Raw genomic sequence first — 19,434 nt, 5'->3', positions numbered from 1 at the left:
CGTCAGATTTGTATGTGGTTCGATATCCGGGTCTTTAAAGTAATTGTCATTTAATCCACTGCTCTTTCTTAGGTATCCCAGCAGATCTCCATGTGGAACATATTCAATCAACACCATCAGTGGGTCTATTGCAAGATAGATAGATCTTCAACTCATTCAGGATAAACGAGGCATTTTATGATGACATGAAATAAACTTTAAGTTTACGTAAACCAAGTAATGTAACTGGTAATTGGAGGTCAGTAATTGAACATTAGACAACATACCTGGGAGTCCAGTGGAAGCGGCAAAAGTTACAGATAACTGAAGAACAAGTGCAAATTTGCTTCAAGTCTCCGAAAAACTATTTAAACTGTAAAGCATGGGAAGTGTGGAAATATGTCTCTAGTGAGCAAGAGATTTGCTCGAAAACGGGCTATTAATGTAAACTTTTCCATATTCACCAGATATCGTGACACATCCCAAAAGTTTGATGACATGAAGATGCGGCTCGAGGTGCTTCATCATACCAAGTTCGGACAACAAGTCCTTCCTCTCTGATTCAGAAGCGTCAACTGCAAGATGACCACCCAAGAATTATTACCTTTTAAAGCAATCACAGTAAATGTGACGAAACTAGTAGTATATGTCCTATCTCACGGCGAGTGGTGTGTAGCTCAGTGGTTTAGCATCGTATTTCAAATCATAAGGTCAGAAGTGAATTCTTGAAATCCTTTAAATTACTCTAGCGGGCAGACAAACCTGCTGCGGCCCTAATGCTATGTTTTAACCGTACACGTACAATTACATTTAAAACATTGTAGTTAGTGAAAAAAAGACAATGATAAAACTGTGTGTATACTAATCTACCGGCATGACTACATTTATTGATATAGAGATCAATAAGTGAAAGTGAAATGTGATCATCGCAGTAAATTTTCCAATTTAAGCAATTGGAAAGAAGAAGCCTGAAAAAAAAATCAGGGCTTCAACGGGATTCGAACCCGTGACCTCCGCGATACCGGTGCGATGCTCTACCAACTGAGCTATGAAGCCACACATTGGGAGCGAGGTCAATTCATTGAGTTCATATCTTCCCGTGCAGTGAAATGATGTGAAGTTTATATGAAATAATTCATATTTGTACTGCGGTTGTAGATGAAAGTGAAATGTGATCATCGCAGTAAGTTTTCCAATTTAAGCAATTGGAAAGAAGAAGCCTGAAAAAAATCAGGGCTTCAACGGGATTCGAACCCGTGACCTCCGCGATACCGGTGCGATGCTCTACCAACTGAGCTATGAAGCCACACATTGGGGGCGAGGTCAATTCATTGAGTTCATATCTTCCCGTGCAGTGAAATGATGTGAAGTTTATATGAAATAATTCATCTACAACCGCAGTACAAATATGAATTATTTCATATAAACTTCACATCATTTCACTGCACGGGAAGATATGAACTCAATGAATTGACCTCGCTCCCAATGTGTGGCTTCATAGCTCAGTTGGTAGAGCATCGCACCGGTATCGCGGAGGTCACGGGTTCGAATCCCGTTGAAGCCCTGATTTTTTTCAGGCTTCTTCTTTCCAATTGCTTAAATTGGAAAATTTACTGCGATGATCACATTTCACTTTCATCTACAACCGCAGTACAAATATGAATTATTTCATATAAACTTCACATCAATAAGTGTAGGCATTCAGCAAGTAAAATACTGAGCGGAATACAATTAGCCGGGGCTATTACTTTTCACTTCCACTGAGGTCACATTTTGGAAAAAGTGGCCCTTGTTACTTTGAATTCGGAATTGCTAATCTTTGTGGTTTTCTACTTTGGAGCGTGTGGGAGGTAAGAGGTTTGATGAAAGACAATAGTTTTCTAATTATTTTAAAAGACACTTTTACTGATTTGCTTAAGCAAGGTTGGATACGAACTGAGCACGAAAGTTCCACCTTGATGGTGAGGCCACAGAAGGGGCTTCTCATGTCTCAATAGCGTTGCCCTGTTTATTATGATCAAGTAACTGAGATCACGTTTTCTTTACTACCCATTCAAGAATAGATTCAGCACTTAACTAGCCTTGGTCCACTATTTGAGGGGTGCGGAGATAAAGTTTCCCTTGCTACTTTCAGAATGACTAAACAAACGTTTTTGACGCTTCTTTTGGAGGTTTCGTTACGAATTTTAAAGAAATGCACGTATTTATTTGAAGCAATCGATACCTTTCAACATCTTGAAAGCCGCAAGTGTTCTCTTTAGTCCTCCATATGGGCCTATGATAGTTGCCTTGGCAACCTGACCAAAAGCACCTTTACCAACGACCTTTTCTATAGACACACGCTACTCAGGAATCTCCCAATGGCGTGTAGATGGATCTAGAGAGGTGTATTCACTGACTGGTTCGGCGGTTTGTGGACAGTTCGCCCGCATCGCATCTCCGGTCTTGGATGTTGACAGAGTCTTCTCACCCAATGCCATGTGTTGCTGGCTTTGAGAAGGATATGCCATTTCAAGTCCAGCCTCATGGTTTAAAAAAATAAGAAAACCACGGCTATAATGAGAGATGTTTTCCAACGACATAATTTCTGTATCACTTGCTGCATTTAAACCTACTTTGAACTACCATTTCAATAATTTAGTGTTTCATTTTTACACTTACCATTAAAAAGTATGTAGGCAGTGAGTAACATCACTGTCATTTCATTTTCTCTCAGTTTTCAGACCATACTATGCATTACGTCGTCGGAAATTCGTGATCATCAGTGACACTATGTTCAGTATCATTACTGTTGATACTGTCATAATTTTTAACAAGACGTGAGACTGTGTACATGCACAGAAAATAAAAGCGCCAATGACGTTATTGAAAATTCTTTTGCGCAGTAATTGCGAAATTCAAACAGAGAGAGATTTCTAAATATAGATCATCAGTATCATAAAAGTATTGTTCTTTATCCCACTGAGATTTACACATAAAAAAAGCCCGTGTAAAATTTGCTCGAAATACCCAACCAACCAATAATGATCAGAGAGGCGAAAGAAAGTGAAAATGCATCGTTCGTCCAATCAGAGACACGAATTTCGGAAAAGCTTTATCTATAAAGATGCTGATTAAGACGGATCACATTGGATTTATAGTTCCAGCGGGCAAGAAACTCAAGCCTATTCGTAAGAAAGTGCAATTTAGGGATTGTCGTGAGCATAGGAAGCAAGCTCTTTACCTTGCCCTCGCATCAGAATGCTGGGATGATGTTTTGGAGGCGGATAGTATCGAAACAGCTGTGAACATCTTAGAATTGAAGATCCTGTCAAATATTAACTGGTGCATGCCTTTACGAACGGTTTCCCTTTCGTCTCGTGATCCAAGTTGGATGACACCGCTAGTTAAATACATGTTACGGAGCAAGTCTCGCATCTCTGTTTTACGCACTAATAAGCATAGAGAGCTTAATAGAAATGTGTTGAAGGTTATTGGCGAAAACAGAAGGATGCTTCTGGAGGGCAAAATGGGGAGCAGAGAATGGTGGAAAAACGTAGACTTGATATCTCAACGCCGGCGGTCCACAAACGTTTCGCTGGATAGAGAGACCGCTCAAGATTTGAACGAGTATTTCGGTGACCTATGTACGGATGGCGATTACGTTGAGCCCGCGTTACTTGAAATTGGTCCTGAGGTGAAAGTCCCGGAAATTAGTGAACGATATGTATGGAACTCACTGAGTACTCTAAAGAAGACTGCAACTGGTCCTGACCAAATTCCGTATTGGGTGTGGAAAGACCATGCGGAGATCTTCACTCCAATCATTACTAAGCTATGGAATTTGTCTCTCGCTACGCACCAATGGCCTAGATCGTGGAAAAGGGCAAGTATAAACCCACTGCCAAAAGTTGATGCTCCAGTGGCAAGAGGGGACTTCCGGGGGATCAACGTAACCCCGGTAATAGCAAGAGCCCTGGAAAAGGCAGTCTATAAGATTCACGCCCAAAGGCCGGTAGAAGAACAGCTGTTGAATAGTCAATTCGCGTATAGAGAAGGAGGGAGCTGCACAGATGCTTTGCTACTTATACAGAATAAGATCTGCAAGTTTCTTGATGATCCCAAGTGCAAGGCAGTGCGGATGTTCGCGATGGATTTCAGTAAGGCCTTTGACTCTGTGAGCCATCAACTCCTTGCTGAGAAACTTAAGAGTCTACCACTTAACCCGTATATCATAAACTGGTGGTTAGGTTTTTTGCGAGATAGAAAACAAAGAGTTATTTTCGGGAATCATGTCTGTAATTGGAAAACAGTTAACAAGGGCACTACCCAGGGTAGTGTTTCAGGACCTTATTTGTTCAATATATTTCTTAACGATCTGGAAATTAAATTAGGAAACGAGACACTTGGTTTCAAATACGCTGATGACTGTACGATTATTGCTCCGGTATATTATTATAAAGATCACTCTGTAGACTTAATAAATCAGTTTTTACAGTGGGCAAGCCAAAATAGAATGAATTCAAATTCTACTAAATGTAAAGAGCTTGTTATGTATAAAAAAGGTCACACTGCTGAGGCCTACAAAAGTATTTTTGGCATACCTCAGACTAGTACAATAACCATTCTTGGTCTCACGTTTCAGCCGAACTGCAAATTCAGTACTCACCTAAAAGAAAAGTTAGGTAAAGCTAATAAATGTTTATACGTTATCAGATGCCTCCGCAAAGAAGGATGTAGCCAAGCAGAAGTAGATGTTTTATTTAATTCCATTGTCCTACCTAATATTACTTATGCTCTATCTGTGCATGGGGCCTCTGAGTCAGAGCTAACTATAGCCCAGCAGTTTTTAGATCGTTGTTTTAAACGTAGTTACATATCTAAGAAATTAGTGATAGGTGACTTACTTAAAACGCAAGATCACAAAATTTGTCGCAAGGTTTCAACTATCCTGAGCCATCCTCTTAGAGCCTACTTCCCTGAGACCAAGATCACGAGGTATAATTTGAGAAATAAATCCCCTGTCATGCCCGCCATTCGCACAAACCGTTTTAAGAATACATTTTTTAATAGAATTGTTTTTAAGTACAATGTAGCTTTGTAAAAGTGTACTTCCTGTATTAGACTTTTGTATTTGTTTCCACGTATATACTTATCTTATTTAGATACACCTAAGCTTATTTACATCCTTTTCTTTTTAATATAACATAAGATATGTAATTTTATCTTTTGAACAATAAAGACACAATTAAAGACACAATTAACGAATGATAATTCTTTACAGTGGAGGGCAGCGAAATGTGCTCCCATTGAAGGAATAATACATGACTTCACAGTTGAGCAAGAACACAAATAACAGAATTTCCTGTTGCACTTAAATGGCTCCCAATCTTTGAAGTGCGTCGGTATCAGTATGTATGAAATAAACACATCATAGTATGGAAAGTGCCTGAATGATTTGTATTCACTTGTTGCGATGCATCACAAAACTCACTTCGCGCACTCGTTTGCTTTTTGATACATCGCAACTCGCGAATAAAAACTGTTTGTATGCACTTCTATGGAATAATCTCTCTGTTGAATAGCAATATCATGAAGGAACTTACATTATCATACCCTTTTTCGTCGGTTTTTTTGCATTTTGGCCTAAAAAAAATTAAAAGGAACACTATTTCTTTTAAAAAAAATTGTTATCTTTTTTGGCAAAATTAAAATTCAATCGATAAAACGCCTGGAATATTTCTTCGGATGGAAAAATGCTTAATACTGGATATTGGAACACCTCTGGGCACCCCATAACTGTTACTTATGTCATGATTAGTGACTGAATGCTATCTTTTGCACTGGTTTATTGCTCAAACAAAGCCAAGTTTCACAAATACCAGGAGCTTGGTTTGTTTGCAAAAAGCAAACAGGTAAATGTAGAGGTGTACTGTTTACAACTTATAACAAAAACAAGTCGCGAACACACCATAAAATGGACAATAACGTCACCTTTCTCTTTTTGTTGCCCCTACAACGATCAAAACAGACAATAATCGAGAAAAAGCGAAAGAAGAATAACTAAATAACTACCAAAAGAAAAGAAACAATTAATTCGGAGGCAACGCAAAATTTTACCATCTGACATTCATCTATACAGCGATTTGTTTATTATCTAATGCGATGGTCAAAATTACAAAATAACAGAGAAACACGAAGATGTAATCACAATTACCACGCTTTATATTCGCCCCATTTCAAATACGAATAAAAGACTTGTTTACCCAGCCTCATCTAAACACAGGGAGGCTTGGAGGTTCCGTTTCTTGAGACCCAAATATTGCATTAATACAACTCTTACCATTGGATTTCTTGCAACACCAATTATACTTCAATTTGAACAAAACTAATATTCCAACAAGAAGAGCCAGTGCGGCAACTGAACCTAGCACTGCAGCTATAATATACCATAAGGCACCTAATAGCAGGACATATGAAATATATGTCTCCGTTAACTAAATATAGGCTATCCTTCGTTTAACTACTTCTGAAAAAATAAATAAAACTTTTTTTTCAAACACCAATGCTAATTAGGAGAAACAGTGTATGTCCGAAGGGACATACACTTACTTACTCTTTAAGGTGTTTTAAGAAATGTCAGAATCATGAGCCAGCAAGAACGCATGAAGCTACCTAATAGATCTATACTGTACTGCTGGCGTTAACTGCTTAAAATAAGCTTGCTTCTAGCAGAATTGAAATCATTCTTTGATATCAGCGCTTTATGTGTTATTCATTTCGCCCTGTGAGAATTAGAAGTAGTGTAATCTACAATAGATTTTGAGTCAACATGTATTGGGTATTTTTCCATTTTTAAATTCTGCCGAGATAACAGAAACTCTTGATCAGTAATTTCACTGGGTTCATGTGAAGGTCTAAGAGTTGAGGACGCACGGCTCACTCACCTGACCCTCATTATTCGCGGTAAGGGATGCACGATTATCTGCCCGCGGGGAGATTTGACCAATTGATTGGGGAGAGATTTGTTGGAGGTCTAGTAATACTGTTATTATTGTCAGACCTGTCGCTGGCTAGAAACTTACCAGCGAGCAAAGAAATGCTCATACTAAGCGATAAAAATGACGACCTGCTCGAATGTTAACCGAAAGTTCCAAGGCAAACCCCTTTCCAGTCCGTCGCTTTTAGCTTTGGTGGTGTTATAGAATGAATGTATTTGTATATGATTTTGAAACTGGGAACAATACACAACACAAATATGACACATACTGAATGTATTCACTATGTTTGTGTCTCCTATGAGTTTTCATGAATCTCATTCCAATTGACTTGCTATTTTAGAACATACCATGCATTGACATTTCTGTGAAATCTTGCCAATCATCAACTACGAGTCAATAGGCTTAAAACTTTGTGAAAAGGGTTAACATTAAGAGGCGATAACAAATTCAGACAACTTACTGTCAGATGGGCTGCCGGGTGACGTTGGAAATGGCCATGCGGCAGTGGTTCTTGTTTCAAAATTAACCAGAGATCTTGTCCTTTTTATAGCACTCACACTGAAGTTTCCGAGCTTTCCACCTTTCGTAGCATTACATAGCACTGTGATAACATCTTGCTCTCTTGTTTCAGAATTGAATATGAGCCTTAGGTCAACAGCTAAACCTCTGCACCTCGAAAAAGACACAAGACGAGGATCAGAATATAATATGTGCAAAATAGAACGAGAAATTATACTGATTTAAAAATCGATCGAAGCGGTTCACAAACCTGATGTCATTTTTAAACTCCACTTTTAAACCAACCGTGAGGTTTACTAGCAAAAACCACTTTCATCTATAAAGCAAACGCAACAGAGTAACGGAAATCGAGATCTAAATAGATTGTCCCATACCTTTTAAGACTAACATTCAGTCTGAAGTAAATGACTTATGGGAACTTGCCGCAAGTAGCCTTTTTCGTGAACTACTTCGTAGCCAATTGCTTAGGCTCACTTGAATTGATGCAATGCTAAATATATAAACCAAATTAAATGCAAAGCTATTCAGTGACATTTGACTTCAGTAACATCGGTTTCTATTTCCTCTAGTACATAACCTTCATCGTAGCTAAAAAAAAATATTGTAATCGCATGATATCGATATCTATTCACTAAGCTAATACGCGAAATGATAGGTTAATTAAAACAATAAAAACTTAGACAGCACTTGTGATTACTGGAACGTTTTTTTTGCGTAAAATAGGTATATCCAACATACACTTACCGATACGACTCCACAAGATAAGATAAAATGAGACCTTTATCCAAGTGTCAAAGATACTGTAGCATGAAAGTTAATATAATAGGGAATGCTAAAATACTATTTACTGTATACCTACTCTATAAGAGATAAAATAAAAGTTGAGTAAAAAAAACCCTAAGTAATAAACCCTAACCCTAGGCTGAGCGATCGAAAAACTAATATCGCTAATATTTATATTTTTAAGTTACAATGTGTATGAAGAGTAGTCAGCTCCAGATTCTTCGCTCATAAGTTTCCACAGATCTGACTGTTTTACCCTGCCTATAGTTCTTACCTATTTTGGTAATCTATAGTTTGTCGATCCGCTCGAATAAACAAATCGTGAAGATGGGTTGACGATTTGAAAATTTGATCATTATCCTTAAAATGTATTGCGAGAGGGGTAGGAGAAGGGTACCCCTGTACGTTTTTTCGAATCTTTCGATTCACCCGACTGGGAGTTACAATTCGTAGTCCAGTCGTTGATTGCATCTTATCAGTGGGACTTAGGACCATGATAAAATAAAATTTTGATGAGATTTGTACGAGAAAGGTACCTTGAACAATAAGTCGAGTTGTTTGGTTATTTTAAACAACACCCCATAACTCGCGTGGCAAAACAAAAAATGAGGCTAATATGTGAATTGGGTCGTTCCATGAGCACAAACAGCAAAGAATCACACGTCTTTTCTTTATATTTTGAACAACACACGATAACTTGCGTAGCAACACAAGGGGGCTAATATTTGCTTGTGTCGGTTTATAAAAACAGGCAGCAAAGAGTTAGGCGTCCTTTCTTCTTCATATCTTGAACTACACTCGATAACTCGCGCAGCAAAACAAAAAAAAGAGGCAAACATATTCATGCATCGTTCTACATGATGTATAAGCACAGGCAATAAAGAATTACACGTTCTGACTTCTCCATATTTTGAGCAGCACTCATTAACTCGCGCACTATAGCAAACTTCAAGCTATTATGTGCATGTGTCTTTTATACAGGTATCGAAGAATTACACGTCCTTTCTTCTTCATGAATTTCGAACAACACATGATGCTCGCCTAGCAAACGAACAAAGAGGCCAATACATGTACATTTAACCATCGTTCAGCACAGGCAGAAACATTTTCACCATGACTTCTTCCTATTTTGAGCAACACTCAATAACTTGCACAGTATAAAAAACAAAAGGCCAATATGTGCATGCGTCATTCTATAAACACAGGCAAGGAAGAATTACACGTTTTGACTTCCTAGGTGGCTTCCCAGAGTATTTACGAACACATCCCCCTTCAGAACGCGAGCTGTGAAAGGAAACTTGAATAAATTATCCGAAAGTTTTCCCGCATGAGATTTACCGGTACGGCTGACGATGTTCTGCCGTCGATGAATTGTTCAGTTTTTAGGAAAATACCATGGTATTTCTGTGAACTTGAGGACTCTAAAGAGAAGGTTACGAGAGCACGGGTCGAGAAAGAGAAATGAAGTTCATTCAGAGCACGAAGTTCGGGAGATTATTTAACGTGGAATCGAATCGAACCTTCATCACTTCTTTTCCTAAAAACTGAACAACAATTTTATAACGAAATCCTCTTTCAAAGGAATGTTCAATAGCAGATCTCTCATCTGACGAACAGTGCAACACATTTTTCTGTTCGGGTCTCTTTAAAGTTTCACATCGACGGCAGAATAGCTCATTACCCACAAATCCCTCTCAAAATGTATGGCAGAACATCGCAATACACTTGGCACTGACTACTGGCGCCATGCAGCTGCTTCTTCTATACGCAATCATAAGTGGACGGTGACGATCAGTGTTATCTTGGCCAGTTCTTCTCGCCACGAACCAGAATACCTATTCATCCTTGACTTGGTCAATGTGGAAATGGGATTCCCTAACAGGGGATGCCGCTTAAGACTTCAACGCCATGGTCAAAAATGGAGACTATTTATTGAATTTTACAAGGTTGTACAACTCAGAAACTTTATTCCGCGCTTTCTGACGGTTCCACACAGAAAAATATATCAAACTAATATGAATATTTGAGCGAGAAACAACTGTCTAAATAACTATAGAAAAATGTCTTTGTTCAGTCATTAGCTTAATTAACAACTCCTTTGAGAATGCAATGCAAAAAACATGCGTCAAATAAATTTGTCATAACAGCACTATTATTCTTATAAATTCCCCAACGACTGATTTTCAAAAGGAATTACCGTTTCCCTGGGGCTTATTCTGGACTTCGTTCTAAATTACCTTAGTGACACAACTTTCTGATCTAAAGAACAGGTTCCTCAACAGTTAATCTTCAGCGTTCACTGTGCTAAGTATCTTTTCATACTTTGTCATTTGGATTAGGTTCCGAAAAGGAAAAGGCAATTCAAGCAATTTCTGTTTTTTTTTTAACATTTTACACGAAAATAGATATTCACTCTCAAAATTAATTTTAATTAATATCAATGACAAAAAGTTACATCGTTCGTCTTTTCAAGACAAACATCAAAAAAGATACACTTAAAATTACATGAAAGCTATACTGTTCCTTGCTTCGCTGTTAAACGGCCTGTTTTGTATCAACATCGAATAAAGGTTTAACTTTAAATACACAGAGAAAATAGCATACGATCTCATAGGGCTGCAAGACTTATCACTCCATCCTTTGCTCCATAAGAATGCAATCGCTTACACAGCAAGATCGTCAACATTAACATAGAGTCGATCGTCGTAATTCTTTAAGTTTATCAGCTTCTGCAAAAAATGAGGTGAAAATCAGACAATCTTAATCGCTCGCGATACAGCCTTTTTTTTAAATGAATTTTTATCGTTCGTAAAGGGCATTTTGCTGATGGCATTATAATTGGAAATAAGCGAAATGAAATAGACATGCAACATGACTTCATAGTGACGCCATTATCACATGCATTTAACAGAGATGATTCTAAAATTCAACATCAGAAAAAAATATAGAAAAAGGTAAGGAGTATTACGGTGTGATTATTTTACAGACCAAACTAAACGTTTAAAGAAGTGCACTGGTGCTAACCTTACTTCACATCTATTTTGGGTTTTCACTGATAGATTCAGAGAATAGCATGAAATGAGAACGAGCTTTGGAACTTGTGCAAGGACACTGGGTGGAATCCTGGTATATCATTGTTACCTCATAATTTAGGCAAAGTAGCATCGAAACTTCCGTGGTTTTCATAAAATATTACGATACACAAAATCTGCCGACTTAAAGCTGACGGTAAATTGCGTTTGTAGGTCTGCGTAAGCCAGATGAAACTTGAAAAAATCAAAGATAGCTCCACGAATCTACCTTGCGCTGATTTTCCACTTGTTTGAGTTCGTTCCTCAGATTTTCAAAAGATGGTCTCAAGTTAGGGTCGTTATTCCAACAGTTTATCATTAAGTCATACCTGAAACACAAAGAAGTCAAGGATATATCATTATACGTTCTTACTGCCCTCAGTTAGGATGCTGTTAGGCACAAAATGTTGCAATATACGGTAGGAAAGCTTGTTCCTTTCTGTAATGACCACAAGAAACAAACTCGTGATCACTGACTCATTCCAATATTTCCCCTAAGTAGGCTCATCCAGAAAGAAAAACTGGTTTAATTTTGAGCTTCGCATGCAACTTTCATAAGAAGAACTTTGAAAATAAATGTTACTGCTATAAGAACTTAAAAATAAAAACAACACCAACAACAGCACAATCTTTTCATACAACTTCTCATCCACATGTTGTGGTTTAGGCATTCTGTAGCCCTCTTCTAGCAAGTTTGCCATTTTTTTTCCATCCATCCTTGGATACGGCGAACCACCTGAAATAAGGCAGGTACTCTGAATACACTCCTCTACGAAGGGCCTAACACTTGTAAATACATTTTTACAATATAATTCCTGCACCATTGTTCCTCGTTTTGTTTCTTTTTCCAATAAGTTCAGCGACTGAGGCAATCTAAGGTGGCCTGACAGTTACAAAACACAAAGGCAAAACTGAATTCCTCAGAGAATGGTACACCCTGCTTACTTCATGATCACGTGTCAACACAAGTGCTAGTTTTGTTGACACGTTGACGCTAAAATTAATGGTCTGGTTATTAATCTCGCAACTTACCAATCGTGAAGGTCTCATAGAGGAGAACTCCGTAGCTCCACCTGTAAAACAAACGAGATGCATAAAAGCAAATAAACGTTCTTGTCCGTACCGTTAAAAAAAAGTAAATCAAACATCTTCGGCAAAACTTCGTGGGAAGCACACTAGACTCGTTATAGGAGCGGGACCTGGACCGTTACTTACAACTCGAAGCCAGAAAGGGTATTACCACCCCTTCTTAATAGGATGCCTCCACATCTCCACATCAATGAAGAAAAATACAATGACTAACGTACAGAAGACATCCAATCACTTTTCCCAATTTGCTTATGGACCTCATAATGCCCTTGTACTCACACATCACTCTTTGTAGAATATTTTCCGTACAGCAATGCCTCAATGGCAGTCCATTTAACAGGGAGACGTTCCTAAATTAGAAACACATAGAACTGGTCGGCGAAACTGAAGAAAAGATCGTGATCAAGGATAAACCGGACTTTACCGATATAAGACTGTAAACAGATCTCTATCTAAGTGAACTAATTTGATACCTTAGACTTTCGTTGATAAATGTTGTCCTCTTGCACATCCCTGGCCATACCAAAGTCTGTTACTTTGCACTTTTCTTCTTCTCCCACCAACACATTACGAGCTGCAAGGTCTCGATGGATAATCTACGACAAAACAAATCAAATCATTAATGTTAATGAATTGAGGGGTTCAGAAGAATTGAACGAAAAGAATGAAAAGTTATGACTTATGTCCGATTTCAGCAACACATGCCAAACAGTTCACTAACTAAAAATTCCGTTCCTACTTACTGGTATTGATGACAAATACGACATTCCATCGGCAACTTGCCAAGCAAACTTCATCAGCTTCTCTGATGTCAGATTTGTTTGTGGTTTGATATCCGGGTCTTTAAAGTAAGTATCATTTAATCCACGGCTCTTTCTGAGGTATCCCAATAGATCTCCATAGGGAACGTATTCAATCAACACCATCAATGGCGCTGTAAAGCATGGTGAACATGAAAAATACGCTTATAGTAAGCACGAGATCTATTCGAAAGAATTTTTTGGGTATTAAAGTATACTTATTCATATTTACCAGATTTCGTGACACATCCCAGAAGTTTAATGATATGAGGATGAGTATCGAGTTCCTTCATCAATTGAAGTTCGGACAACAAGTCCTTCCTATCCGACTCGGAAGCGTGATCTGCAAGATAATCACCCATCATCAGTTGTTACGTATGCAAGTAATAGCAATAACTGAACCCTGGGGAATGTCAGTTGATATTCTCTTTCTGAACAAAAGTAAGTGGCTCATAACATCATGAGGTTATGAAATAGTCGTAGTCATTAAATATCTTATACAACTTTACCTTTGGAGCTCGTGTGTAATGCTCAATAAGACCGACTGAATCGGGCCTGTAATACTTCGTTTACACTCCATAAGTAAATATAATTTTCAACGCTCTTCTCAGTCGACAAATACAATAACAAAAACCCTTCATCCCACTGCTATACCAGTGCGACCATGCTTTAACGATACTAAATTAATTAGCATAAGACTTCTGCAAAACAATTGCTGAGCAGTGTACGTTTAACAGAGACATTTTTTTTCTCTCCCACTGAGGTTTAATGTTGAAAGGGACCACCCTTATGTCAATTTGAATTCGGAAAAGGTAGTCTTTGAGGTTTGCTACCGTTGACAAGAATTTAGATTTTTACTTAGAAACGTTTGTGTCGGCAAGTTCTTGCAGAATAAAGGTAGTTCTTCTGATTAATTGATAAGAAAATTTTACAACTTCTGATATTAGAGGACACTGCATTAGTAAGTTTCATACTAAGGCCGCGCGAGATACTTGTCATATCTTGATTACCCAGGTCTGGTCAAACCATCCATGGTCTGTTTGATGCCTAGTTTCAAATTGTCTCACGATCTTTATCAACTTAGTGAGGTCACGTTTAGTTGACTGCTGATTGAAGAATAGATATACTACTAAAATGAACCTTACTCTACCCACTTAAAAGGGATGAGGGAGGGGGGCAAGGGCTTGCTTTGATACTTTCAGGATTAAGTAAAAGGTAGATTTTTTTATGCTACCTGCTGGACCTTACGCCTTTCCATGGGAGTGTTAACTTCGGAATTTCACTGAAGCACATAGAATTATTCGAAGTATTTCGTACCTTTCAACATCTTAACAGCCACAAGCGTCTTCTTTGGTCTTTCCTGGAAGCCTATGACTGTTCCCTTGGCAACCTGACCAAAAGCCCCTTTACCAACGACCTTTTCTATAGTCACAAGTTCTGCGGGAATCTCCCAACAGCGTGGTGATGAATATAGGGAGGCGTATTTAGTGACAGACTGGCCTGGTTGTTGACAGTTCGCCCGCCCTGAATCTGTCATGGAAAGTGACCGATTCCGCTCATCCAAGACTATGCACATCTGGCTTTGAGAAGTTTCCGCCATTTCAAGTCCATTCTTTTGAGGTGTAAATAATAAACGCAATCATTAACAAGAGCTACAGCGGAAAGTCTTTCAAATCTTTAATTTTTTTTCATTCTGCTGTTCATGTATACAGTATTCATACGGATGTGTTGCATAACATTGTCATTATAATTCTACTTTCTTTTAGTACATGATCCGGAAATTTGTAACCACTTAAGACACGATCAATTTTCAATTTTTTTCAGCTGTTTCCTACAGATTACACTGATGATCGTTCTGATTTGTGGTGGTTTTGAGCTTCGTCTCTGCCATCGGTTTGGCAATGTACCTGAGAAGCATCTTAAAAGAATATTAACCCCATTATGGCTTTGCAGAGCAGGGGTGGAACAGATGTGAAAAAGGAATAACTGAAGACTAAAAGATAAACCGTCGCTGTTAATAAATAATCAAATGCAAACGACATTGTGAACACTTTACATTTTTATCAAAGACACAAAACGTATCGCATTTAACAAAAGAGATTGGAGCTCTGGTGATGTTATTAAAAGTGCTTTTACGTAGTAATTGCGCAATTGCGATAGAGAATGACATAAACTTAGATCAAAAATATCTTTCAATGTATATACATGTTATTCACTAGCCTTAGTCGGTCTATTTTGGGAAAAAAAGACAGGAGCACAGGTTTTCTAATTACGGACCGAGCAAGGCATAGGCTGCAAAGCAGGCGTAATTTTGGCGGGCGAGTGCTCAATAATTTCACAACGAATATCGTAGCTGCCTTCTTTGATTTTAATGGCAGCGGAAGGCTGAGGAGAGAAATAAATTTGTACCAAGGGGGCGGTCGACGTTCAAAAATAAGGAGAGGGGTGGGGGTGGCAGAGCAGGCGTATTGAATGAGTTGTCAGTAATCGGATCTTTGTGTTTACACACAGATTTCTGGGATCGCCACGGTTGTTCCGACGTCCAAAAGAACGATTTTAGCGAGAGATTTTCGCTTTTTCGCCGCTCTTTTATCAGAAATGGATTTGGGTAATACTGATTCAAGGGGGGGGGGGGGCATAAGTTTTTGTTTGAGAAACCATGTAGTATGTCGTAAAGTCTTCCGATTAACTTGTCTCCATGCGCAAGGTTTATTGTGAATTTGACATCTCGTAATGGTCTCGAAATTTTGAAAACATAACTATAAATCGCCAAGGAATAACTCAACTGAGCCGTTCTAGTTTTTTGTACGTGTGTTAAGTCTTCTTCTAACGTTTTTCGTGGCTTGGTAATACAAAAGAGCGTTAGAAGAGCTACCTTGAGGCAGCAGGAGATTGAAATGGCGTGCTTGAGCATTAAATATCATTGTAGTATCATCATAAAGGGATGAATCACCTACACTGCTTCTTTGTTGTGATGAATGCGAACGAATCAGCGTTGACAATCGGCTCAAATCTGAACCCTTTCTTCTGTGACAAAGAGTGATACAAATTGGTCCATTAAGGAGCGATGCACAACAGATGATATGTCCACAGTTTCTGCCGGAGTTTCCATGATCTTGCTTTTCCTGACAAGATCCTTCAAGGAGTTCCAGAAGGAAAGTTGCAGCTCAAAGACTTTTGGATTTTTCTCAAACAAACTTTAACTTGAACGAGGGATTTCCTTATGTTTTTCATCGCTTATTTCATCCTTTCAGAGAACAACAGCTCCGTAAAAAAATAACTCCATCTTTTGGACAACGACTTCTCTCCTTAAGGGAGATATATTTTCAAACGTCGCAATTTGTTAATTTAAATATGTTAACAAACATGAAAACAGGCTGTACATATATAAATACAACTGAAAAGACTGAAATGAGTTATTTCCTGACGATTCCTGGCTAATTTTGTAATATTTCGAGACCATTATGCGATGACGATTTCACAATAGACCTTACGCAAGGAGAGGAGTTTTTCGGTATTTTTTAAAAATATTTCATGGTAATTCCAGCAAAAACTTACACTTACCACGTATCAACATATCTTTATCCATGTATAATAAAACTGCGGCGAAAAAGCTATAATCTCTCACAAAAAATTGCTTTTTTGGACATCAAAACAACCTTTCGCCATACGTTTCTTATGGCGAGTTACAATGCAGGCTATAAATAGCCCTTTTTTTCTCTTAAACTTATGGGAGCTTGTACTTAAGGCAAGATCCTCCATAAATTCAACAATTTCTCAGCGAGTAGAAAGTAGAGAAAACAAATTAAAGGTTAAGGCTTCGCCGAAACATTTCTATTTACGTAATAATAACGGTAATTTAAAAGACTCTGTGCAAACTTTATAACAGCAATCCAGGCAACCAAATTGATTTGAGAAAGAGGGAGCAAATAATTATTAATCAATGCACGGCTTGAGATCTCGACCAAAGTCTGTACTTGAAAATGCTGCCTAGCCGGTAAAACAACATATATTTGTGAAAAAATTTGCAACGAGGCCAGGAATGTACTCCACGACCAACGAATGCGTTACTGTGCCCTTACTGCGCTACGAACCAATCAAATTGAAGGTTTCGTTACCGTGCCCTCTTGGAAAAAAACAATGATGTACTGCATCGTACCCTAATAAGGTTAAGAGTTCAAATCTTTAAGCGACTTACATCAAGTCCGATTTCTTCAGTTGTATCTCTGTTTGTTCTAAAAGTAAAAAAAAATGTCATATTTTCTCTCGAATCTGAATTCAATCGGATGAAACACTTTGAAGATTTTTTCAACTGAGAAAGCACACCTCTGGGTACTCCATGAGTATTAGTCATGAAACGATTAGTGACGGCATGTCACATTTTGCGCTTCTGTATTGACACATAAAAAGGTTTCATAAACATTAAGAGCTAGGCATCTGTGGCTTCATTAAGTGGACTAGCTCTAAGATAAGATCATTATACCTGGATAGCCCACACTCAAAAGGTCTCGTGAGTAGTCCAAAAGTCATCACGTTAAGGATGCTCTAGGAAATTGACTATAGATGAGGCCCTTGCTCTGAGCGTAACTATCATAATCCATTCTTGAAAATAACACAAATTCACAGTAGTATACAGTTTGCAACTAATAACAAAAGCAAGACATGAGATTAGACGATACTTAATCGTTATTAAAATCTCACCTTTCTCTTTTTGCTGTTTCCAAGACGACGAGAAAGAACAAAATATGAAAAACATGAAAAAAAAGTATACTGAGAAGATAAGAAAGAAAAACCAGCTCCACAAGAATATAATGAGAAAGCTAAAATTAACTCAAATGCAATGCAGAATGATGTCTTCTGACATTTATTTCATTTTATACACGGATAATTTAAGTAGAAAGCAATCAACAAATCCTGGGCAATAAATAAACTTACAAAATGATAGAACCCGGTCGAATGAGAGCATAAAATCACGGTCGTAAATTTTTTGAAGTGTGTGTATTTTATAAATGCAAGAGATAATAAAGGAGATTTGCTGTATTCACCTAGCCTTACCTAAACACGCTGAGGCTTTGAGACTTACGAAGGATTCATTTTAAGTTAATAAGTTTGTAATCGATCTAATAATTTCGTTACGTCTTTTACTGCTAAATTGGACGACAACAACTTTTTTTCCTTTTGAAAAAAGGGATTTGTTAGAGCTGTTTCGAAATCTTCAAAATTGCCTTGTTTTTAAATGAAGCTATAATAAACACAAACTTTCTTGGTTGCTTGATACTACGTGATTCCTGTTGTGGGCCAAACTAGGCATTTTAAATACTACTCTTACCATTTGAGTTCTTGCTATTACGCCTTCTTGACTTCCATACGAAAAAGACAAATATTCCGGCAGCAACAGCCAGTGTGGAAATTGATCCAACCACCGCACAAACAATAATCCATTTGGCACCTGGAAAACATGAGAAGAACAACATATCAATATATGCCTCCAAAAACTATATGTTTGAGATCCTCCGCTTAACCATTTTAGTCATGATGCCTTTTTCTACGCGTACAACTTTTTTTATTCAAATTACTCAAAAGCCTAATAAAATGTGAGTTTGATACCCACAGGAAGAAGTCCAACTAAGTATGAGAGCTAAATTACAGGCATTCCACCAGTACCCTTCCCTTACTTACTCTTTATGAAGTTTCAGAAACAATGAGAATTACAAGCCGGCAAAACATATGAAAGTTCTTATGTATACACTGCACCACAGCCAATAAAAGCTTTTTTTATTTACTTGTCGAGGTTGCAATTCCATGATTCAAGCAGTCTGTATACAGTACATACGTGTACGTAGAAGTTTTTTTCTCATTCATTTCTCTATTATATCAGGGCCGCATGGTTTGTGAGAATTAAATATAATGTAATGTACGATGGGTCCTGATTTCAATTGTTTTACTTTCTTAGCAAGTTTTTTACTATTATAATACAAGTTTTTTTATTTCACGGAAATATGAGCAACTACCATTTATTACTTGGCAAATTTGATGTAAAGGTCAGGCAGAAACAAATGCTAACCACATCGGTAAGGAGGCCAATCGTTCTCGCGACATTTGCTTGCGGTAGCAAAAAAATATGTAATAGTAGCACTGAAAAGTGCACGAGTTGATTTTTATTGGATGAGATCTTGTGCCCTTTCTTTCTCAAGGAATCTCGCTCCAGCTCAT

At 37.9% G+C, this 19,434-nt stretch overlaps 2 protein-coding genes across 4 annotated transcripts in view; both read right to left on the bottom strand.

Annotated features, from left to right (window-relative positions):
• The window catches only part of LOC149043906 (ephrin type-B receptor 1-like), a 101,905-nt gene that overhangs the window by 47,030 nt on the left and 35,441 nt on the right, over positions 1 to 19,434 (bottom strand). The window lies entirely within an intron of this gene.
• On the bottom strand, positions 10,791 to 17,452 carry LOC149043910 (proto-oncogene tyrosine-protein kinase receptor Ret-like). Its single transcript, XM_089209179.1, has 10 exons — positions 17,420 to 17,452; positions 14,539 to 14,833; positions 13,454 to 13,564; positions 13,165 to 13,355; positions 12,895 to 13,017; positions 12,701 to 12,771; positions 12,365 to 12,405; positions 11,972 to 12,068; positions 11,562 to 11,661; positions 10,791 to 10,990 (listed from the first exon to the last, which is right to left on the bottom strand). The coding sequence occupies exons 2-10, from the start codon at positions 14,819 to 14,821 to the stop codon at positions 10,925 to 10,927; spliced, it is 1,083 nt and encodes a 360-aa protein (XP_089065305.1). The 5' UTR covers positions 14,822 to 14,833; positions 17,420 to 17,452; the 3' UTR covers positions 10,791 to 10,924.

The sequence above is a fragment of the Pocillopora damicornis genome, chromosome 6, assembly GCF_964200805.1.
Source record: "Pocillopora damicornis chromosome 6, jaPocDami1.2, whole genome shotgun sequence".
Classification (NCBI taxonomy): domain Eukaryota; kingdom Metazoa; phylum Cnidaria; class Anthozoa; order Scleractinia; family Pocilloporidae; genus Pocillopora; species Pocillopora damicornis.
The sequence above is the reverse complement of the archived record's forward strand: the minus strand, read 5'-3'. Positions and strand labels throughout refer to the sequence as shown.

Coding starts and splice junctions, on each gene's coding strand:
- LOC149043910 (XM_089209179.1), bottom strand. CDS start 14,821: ATGGCGGAAACTTCTCAAAGCCAGATGTGCATAGTCTTGGATGAGCGG. Junction 12,772..12,894: donor TTTATCAACGAAAGTCTAAG/GTATCAAATTAG, acceptor TTTCTAATTTAG/GAACGTCTCCCTGTTAAATG. Junction 12,069..12,364: donor CTATGAGACCTTCACGATTG/GTAAGTTGCGAG, acceptor GCCTTATTTCAG/GTGGTTCGCCGTATCCAAGG.